General features: G+C 40.8%; 1 protein-coding gene across 1 annotated transcript in view; it reads right to left on the bottom strand.

Moving 5' to 3' along the window:
* QRSL1 (glutaminyl-tRNA amidotransferase subunit QRSL1) overlaps positions 1-8,311 on the bottom strand; it is a 39,162-nt gene extending 30,851 nt beyond the window's left edge. The window contains exons 1-4 of the mRNA XM_075268149.1: positions 8,211-8,311; positions 5,196-5,355; positions 4,255-4,353; positions 4,056-4,152 (exon numbers count right to left, since the gene is read on the bottom strand). Coding sequence (XP_075124250.1) covers positions 4,056-4,152; positions 4,255-4,353; positions 5,196-5,355; positions 8,211-8,234 — 380 coding nt within the window. The 5' untranslated portion in view covers positions 8,235-8,311. The remainder of the gene's footprint in view (positions 1-4,055; positions 4,153-4,254; positions 4,354-5,195; positions 5,356-8,210) is intronic.
* Positions 8,312-8,362: the final 51 nt, after the last annotated feature.

Genomic DNA, 8,362 nt, shown 5'->3' on the forward strand with positions numbered 1-8,362 from the left:
TACCTCCGTTAGTGAAGGCTGTTACGCTAGGTTCACACCTGCGTTCAGTTGTCCGTTCTGTGGTTTCCGTCTTCTGCATGCCAGAAGACAGAAACCATAGACCGGGTCCGGCCATGAGTGGCGGTGAGCGTTTTAGGCTCTCCGCCGCGAAACCGGTTTTTTTAATCCGGACACAGAGTACTGCATGTCCGACTCTGTGTCCGGATTATAAAACCCGGTTTCGCAGCGGAGAGCATAAAACGCTCACTGCCGGACAGCTTTCTCACCCATTCAAATGAATGGGTGAGAAAGAGTCCTGCAGGTTTCCGTCTCCTGCTCTGTTTTATGCAGGAAATGGAAACCTGCAGTACGGAGTGCCAGCGCAGATGTGAACGAGCCCTTAGCTGTTAAAGAGGACCTTTAATGGATTTGGGCACATGTGATGTTCTATAACGCTGAAATCTGTGCCCCGGGTGAAGAGCTATTGGTACCGTAGCTCTTCACAGTCAGAAAGGCGTTTCTGACAGTCAGTCAGGAACGTCCCTCTGCACAGCAGCACCTATCTAACAGAAACACCCATCTAACTGTGAAGAGCTACAGTACCGGCACCGATAGAATTCAGCGCACTGTCAGCCTTTCAGAGGTATATAACACCGCATCTGCCCAAATCCATGAAAGGTCCTCTTTAAACAGTGAAGCCAGAGCTCACACCCGCACTAAATTTGTTGCAGACTTGCACCCAGACAGCTGGGAACACTAAAACTGTTTCCTACAGTTGCTCTGTCAGTGGCAGACGGCTGGACCAGGGTCCATTCTAGTGACTACAAGGGGATAGGAGTCATCTCAGACGTGTTTTCTTTACACCCCAGCCATTATCTTAAAGCAGGTACCAAAATCTCACCCTGCCGCCAATGTTACTGCTCAGCAATACTGGGGAAGAAAACTCCCCATCAGAGACAGTTAACCCTGCCAAGACTTCACTGTGCTGCCAGTGTATCCCAATATAGTTACTGCTCAGCAATTCTAGGGGAATGGCTTGGGCTTGAAGTGTACGAAATACCAACCTTCAATTGAAGATTTAGCAAATGAAATTCAGCAACAAAAAAGTCACTAAGGGAGCGTTCACACTACTGTCGGTGTCCGACATGTAGTGTCCGCTCCTAGTGTCCGCTCAAAATCTGTCACGGACACTAGGAGCGGACACTAGCTGTGTCCGTGACACCTGCCATTCATCTCAATGGGCATCGGGTGCGTTCTTTTGCACTCCGTGCCCGTCCTTTCCTGTCCGCAAGTGAAGATGTCCGACTTCACAAGCGGACAGAAAAACCCTGCATGCTCGCTTCTATACTGCAGCCCACCATCAGGGCTGCAGGAAATGTGGTTTTAACCGCAATTCATTATTTTTCTTTGACGCTCTATTTACTATCTTGATATTACTCTCCTGAGGAGTACATAACGAAACGCGTAGAGAGGGATACATTGTTATATATTGTTATATTTAGTTAACCCCTAGTGGTGTGTAGTGCCAGGGGGCTTCCCTACCCATGAAATCTACTAGCAATTTTCCCCAAAAGAGAGAGCACCTACTAATGTAGGGGTTCATCAGAGAGCTCTCAGGGGCTTAGTATATGAGGTGTGATGGGATACATTGTTACAGCCCAAGAAACAATACCAGGGTTAAAAACTATCCATGTTAGTATCACCTCATACTGACCGACCAAATCAACACAAGCTAGGAGTGCCGTTTCGGGTGGGGCAGAACCGAGTGTCAGTGGGGTAATGGAGTGAGGGTTTTCTATGAGTTCTAATGTTTAGAGATCGCTAGTGTGGCAATAACATAGGACCAATTAAAGAAACCCGTACCATCCCCTCCTATTTAATAACCTATGTGTGATTTAGGGTGGGAGCATGGGTGAGTGTTTATCCCTACCCCCACCCTTTGTTTGGTTTTTATTGTATGTCTAAAGGGAACGAGTTCCTATTTTTAGTCAGACTATTAAAAGTTATGTTTTAGTACATTTTTGTTCCAGGAGTACCAGTTTATGTGTTACGAATCAATTTAGTTTGGTGCTACCAACCCAGTGTGTATAATCAGTGTATTAGGACAGATACTGTAATGTGTGCCTTGTGCCTGCCTGACATCATATCTTCTAGTCCTCTAGTGGGACAAAATGAGGTCATATTAAAAATATATATCTATTTATATATAAATTTTACATTTAAAATAGAAACAGACTCAGAAATTCCATACTGCTGTAATCATAAAAATATAACAATAGTTTGCTTATTCCTCTGTGCGTTGCTTGTCATGCCAAATTTAGAATGGTATCACCTTGTCCTGAGTACGCGGTACCTTACATACATATAGAGTCACTGGTTTACTTATGTTATTTGTGTGTTTTGGTTTTTTGTTTAATTCCCTACATCCTATACCCTGTCCCGTTTCTCTCCTTCCTGCCCCCCTCCCTGTTCCCCACCCTGTCCTAGGCTCGGCTCTATCTGACGTTGGACGACGTTTGTGAATCGATACAGTCGCTATTTTCATACATTGTACTTAATGATTGTACTCTTTTTTTTATTTTGTTTATGTTATTCTGACAGCTGTTCGTGAATTTGCTCTCTGTTCTTTTCCTTTGTATGATCTGACTGGGCCACTGTTTCTGTACCCTTGTTTTGTTGTTGGACTTTATATGTTGAAAAATTTTTCTCAATAAAAATCAAATTTAAAATAAAAATAGAACAATAGTATGGTGGGAAAAAAAAATATGCAAAAAACAGCAGCAAAACTGCTGTTTATTTTCCCTTTCCCTGTAAAACTATTGTCTGTACAACTTGTCATGCAAAAAAAAAAAAAAAAAAATAAAATAAAATAAAATAAAAAGGAACAAGTCCTCATACAACTTTGATGAAAAGAAATAGCTAATAGTCTCTGATTGCGGAAACAGAGACACAAAAAAGATTTCTTCATCAATTAAGCATGAATTTATTGAGCCATCAATTAAAACACAAAACTGTATACTTTAAATATATTACCACCGTAATCATCCCAACTCTTTGAATAAAGTTTTTATTTTAATTATTTTTAATGTAGATTGTGAGCCTAATATACGGCTCACAATCTACATTTTTCCCTATCAGTATGTCTTTGGAGTATGGGTGGAAATCCACGCAGGCACAGAGAAAACATACAAACTCCTTGCAGATGTTGTTCCTTGGCAGGATTTGAACCCAGGACTCCAGCGCTTGAAGGCTGCAGTGCTAACCACTGAGCCACCGTGTTGCCCCCCTGAATATAATATTTATGTTGTACAGAGCCTAGTATTAAAAAAAATAACAAAAACAATAGCATAATTACACATTTTCTTTTCACCATTTCCACCTCTCACTCAAAAATTTGATACACTATATTTGAAAACTTAACTGATAAATGATGGGTACCCCAAAATGCTGCCAAGAAAACTACATCTTATCCAACTTACAGATTTGTAGATGGAATGTCATGGAAATTATGACTATTTGAACAAATCAATAAAAATAATATCACTTTATGTCCACTACTGTCCTGCACTTATATGAGCCTGTAAGTCCAGGAGAGTAGAGCTGCGGCAGTTTATCAAAATCAGTATGTTAGTTTATCCGCAATTGGGCCTGGAAATATGGCCTATACACAGAACGTATTTCTCAGTGTTAAGCCATTTGCACACGACGTGTGCTTACCGGCTGTTTCAAATGAATGACACAGGCACAGGGGTCACCTGTGTGCCCCGTGCTTCTGCAGCTCCTTAATTCAATGAATAGGAGCCATAGAAACAGAGCTGCAAAATTGGACAAGAATAGGACTTGTTCCATATTTTGCGGCCTGGACTGTTGGCCCGTACACGTGACACGAGCTTGGTATGTAACAATGGAAAAATGCAAAAATTGGTTTGGTTAGCAAGGCCCGTCACTAAACGGTTAACTATTTAACTAGCCTTTTTTTCTTTTAGATGCATTAGCACAATAAAATATTATTTGCAAATTTGTTAAACCTAAAGATTACAAGCCATGCAAGATTTCATCAAAGAATGCAGACTTACCCCATAGCAAACTCATCCAGATTAGTTTTTCCCATAAGTATGGCTCCTTCATCAAGAAGTCTCTGAACAACTGTGGCATTATATGGGGGAATGTAACCTGGGTAAAATAGTAAGAAACACATGTTGTCAGTTATCTCACAGATCCATGTAGAGGGCCATAAGATTGTTAGGCTTTATAGTTGATATGAAATAGATTTACCTTTCAGCATTCTTGATGCACATGTTGTCTCTATATTTTTGGTGCTAAAATTGTCTTTAATTGCAATAGGAATCCCGTCTAAAACACCTAGGGGCTTACCTGTAAGTATATAATAAGATACACAATTGAGAGTGTTGAGAAAAGGTACATGAAGCAGGGATACTCCAGGACAACTAAAATCATGTAATTTATATGGTTAAGTTAAACTCATTTATTTCTTGATGCAGTTGGCTCTCAAAGAAATATTGCCGTATATTGAAAAATAGGAAACAGATAAAAAAATAAAAAAGTTAAAGAAAATAAAAATACATTATAATTCAAATCACTTTCCTCAGTTCACAAAAACACAAAAAAAAACCATAATAGGTATTATCACATTAATAATACCCAAACTGTAAAAATATTTCAATATCATATTACATATGCCCAGACTGTTATAGTATCTCTATAATCAAAAAAACAAACAAAAAACCAAATAAAATATATATGTTACCAAAATATATTTTATATATTAATATTATATGTAATGTGATTCAGTGTGCTTGGAATGACCATGCACCTAAAGGCAACATATGAAGACAAAGTGAACTGATCATTTATTATTACCTGAAAAACAGCAGCTTGTTCTGGACACTAAGAACCCTTACAGCATTGTAGATGGACAACTTTATGGATGTCAGAGTATGGTGATGCGAAACAAAAAATTTTGTATTAAATATTACATGTGCCACTCGCGTATCCAAGACTTGTCCCGAGCTGCACCACTGCTTTAGAATGCTCTACCCTGGACAATCAGATTAACTCCCAATTTCTACAGCTTCAAGTGCATCCTAAAGGCACATTTTTTCAGACAATTCCTAATCTAAAATAGCAGTAAATACTAGTAGTTGGCATAAGGGTTCTATGTCATCTTTTCCCTTCTTGGTATTATTAAACTCTACCTTCTTTAAAGCGTTTATCTGCTTCTGCTGCCTGTTTTAGGGCAACCTCTTCAGTTACAGTTATGTAAGCATTGAGAAACGATGTTTCCTTAATGAAAGATAGACATTTCTGGCATAACTCTGTAGGGGTCAGCTGTCCAAGTCTGAACGCAGCAGCTGCCTGTGTAAAACAAGATAAAATTTTATAAAAGTACTCCAAGTTTATGCACGTAAAGCTTACACATTTCACAATAAAAAGTTCACATATTTTCTAATATTCTTTTGATTTCATCAAGCCTCCTTGTGATCATCAAAAGGAAACATACAGAGATTGAATATCTATCCAAACTTAATATTTATCATAGACGGGGATACAATCACTCTAGGCTATTATATGTCAACATTATAAGATAAGGTAATCCTTTAATAGTCCCACATTGGGGAAATTTCAGCATGTTACAGCAGCATAGATAATACAGGTACAGGATAATACAAAGTAATATAATACAGACGTAGGCACACATATGCTGAGAAGAGAAGATATACTAGGAGTCCATAGCAGCTAAGGAAAAAACAGAAGAGAAAGAGGAAGACTTCATGGTCATCGTCATAATCATTAGTTCTCTGTGCGGAGTGATCTTTGCTTGGTCTGATGTAGATTATACAGCCTGGTCGCGGTTGGAAGGAAGGACCTGCGATAGCGCTCCTTCTCACACTTGGGGTGAAGCAGACGGTCACTTACAGTGCTGCCAAGTCCCATCAGGGTCCCATACATGGGGTGGGATTTGTTCTCCCACATGGAGGTCACCACAGACAGTATCGTTCTGTCACCCACCACCTGTACTGAGTCCAAGGGGCTCCCCAGGACAGAGCTGGTCCTCCTGATCAGCCTGTCAAGTCTATTTCTGTCCCTGGTTGATATACTGTTCTCCCAGCAGGCCACACCGAAAAATATGGCTGAAGCAACCACAGAGTTGAAGAAGGCCCTAAGAAGTGGCCAAATTTCCTGTTTCTTTCAGTGAAACCTATAGTCCAGACAATTGAGCTACAGCAGGGGTAGGGAACCTTTGGCTCTCCAGCTGCTGTGAAACTACAACTCCCATCATGCTCCATTCACTTCCATGGGAGTTCCAAGAACAGCAAAGCAAGTATGCATGCTGGGAGTTGTAGTTTTGCAACAGCTGGAGAGCCGTACGTTCCCTACCCCTGAGCTACAGGGACTGAATGCATTGGAGAAAATTAGAACTTCCTGTGCTCGCTGGAGGCTAATTAGCATATGAATAAAAACAGGCTCATTCAAAAACTACTGAGGCGATTTACATACAAAAGGTAGGTGTGGAATAGTCTTTCTAAAGACTATGCAAGTATATGTTTAGTTAAAAATCAATTTTCCCAATGATAGAGCCCCTTTAAAAAGGCTATTCTACTATTACCTTCTTTTTTTTATAATTCTCCCCGCCGTTCTGTTGTAATCCTGGTTAATTACTTTATGTAAATGAGCCCACGGAGCACCCTGGGTTGTTCCCCAGGGCCTGCGAGCACCCCCACATCATACCTTTATTCACACCCCTCCATTGCTTGTGCTCCATCTGCCCTCCTTTTGCCTGGATGTTCCTGCCAGATCGCGCTGCTGCATTTAAATTCTCGGCATGCACAGTTGCGCTCCATTCAGAGCGGTACAGCGCATGCCCTAGCGCCACTTTGGTGTAGCTTGCTATAGAACAACATACTGAGTAGTATGAGGAGTTCTATAGCGAGCTACAACAAAATGTTGCTCGGGCATCCGCAATACCGCTCTGAACATAGCCCGCGAATTCAAATACAGCAGCACGATCTGGCAGGAAGAACATCCAGGGAGGAGGGGGGGGGTCAGATGGGGCACAAGCAATGGAGGGGCCTGAATAAAGGTATGACGTGTGTGTGTGTGGGGTGCTCGCAGGCCCTGGGGAAAACCCAGGGTGCTCGATGGGCTCAGGATTACAACGGAATGAGAGGAGAATCGAAAAAAAGAATGTAGTAGTAGAATAGCCTTTTTAAAGGCTACGAAGGAATGTCTTCATCTCAAAACTACTGACACCAATGATAGAATCCCTTTAAGTGAAAAGGTTCAAGCAATGGCAGCTTCAGTTATAGGTAATCTAGAGCCAGGTTTATGCAGTCTTATCTGATGACAGCATGAAGTAGTGACAGACACCCTGGGGCAGATAAACTATCTAACTTTTAAACAGAGCAAAGTTACACTAGATGGTCTTAAACTGCACCAGATTTTCTTAGGCGTCTAATGCTGCTGAAAATCTGGTGCAGTTTTAGACAATCTAATCTAACGTTACACAAATTATTAATTGGTTTATTTTTGTGGAGTTGTGGCTGAAGTTGTGGCATAAGGTTAGCTCGCTGTTTAGCACAGCAAACCACTTCCCTTTTCAATAAGTCCCACCCACATGTTGTACAAGGTGCACAAACATTTAGAAAGTGTCTCACATATAGGAAATGAGGTGTAAAGTATGTACAAGTTGTTTTTTTTTTTGGCACAAATTAAGCCAGAATTCTGGTGCATAGTTAATCTGCCCTGATTTCAGTGGTGTGTCACATGTCACTATGGTGTAGAGGTGATAAAATCACAAGTTATCAGGTGTTGTGTGAGCTAAATGCGATGAGTGAGATTTCTTGTATAGGTGATGTGTTGGCTCCCCCTGTAGCTTGGCAGCTTTCTACCCATTACTGTGTATAGGAGAAAAGTGATGAAGCAGCGACAGAGGTATGGGGTGAGCAGGACAAGAATACGAAGAACATACTGTAATTTTATGAAAACAACATCACAATGACAAGTAACACACCACCTGTTATATGGAACCCATCTTTCTATAGGGGTGCGACAAGTGGCTGTGATGTCTTATGTATATATTATATATGTTTTCATTTTACAGTAGCCTCAACCACAGCACTGCAGTAAATAAAGTATAAAAGCAATAACTGGCATAAAGGAAAAGAAACCAAACAGACTAAGTCTTTATTTATTCAAGGCGTTCTACTTACCTCTCGCAAACTGGTCCCGAGCATACCTTACAGTCCCGATATATACCATATAGACAGAAACCGGGAGCCTACAGGAAGCTGACATATGTTGGTTGGCAAATAAGAGACAACAAACTAGAGAGTATCTGATTGGTTGATAGTTCAGTATGCGG

Source organism: Leptodactylus fuscus, chromosome 3 (genome assembly GCF_031893055.1).
Source record: "Leptodactylus fuscus isolate aLepFus1 chromosome 3, aLepFus1.hap2, whole genome shotgun sequence".
NCBI lineage: Eukaryota > Metazoa > Chordata > Amphibia > Anura > Leptodactylidae > Leptodactylus > Leptodactylus fuscus.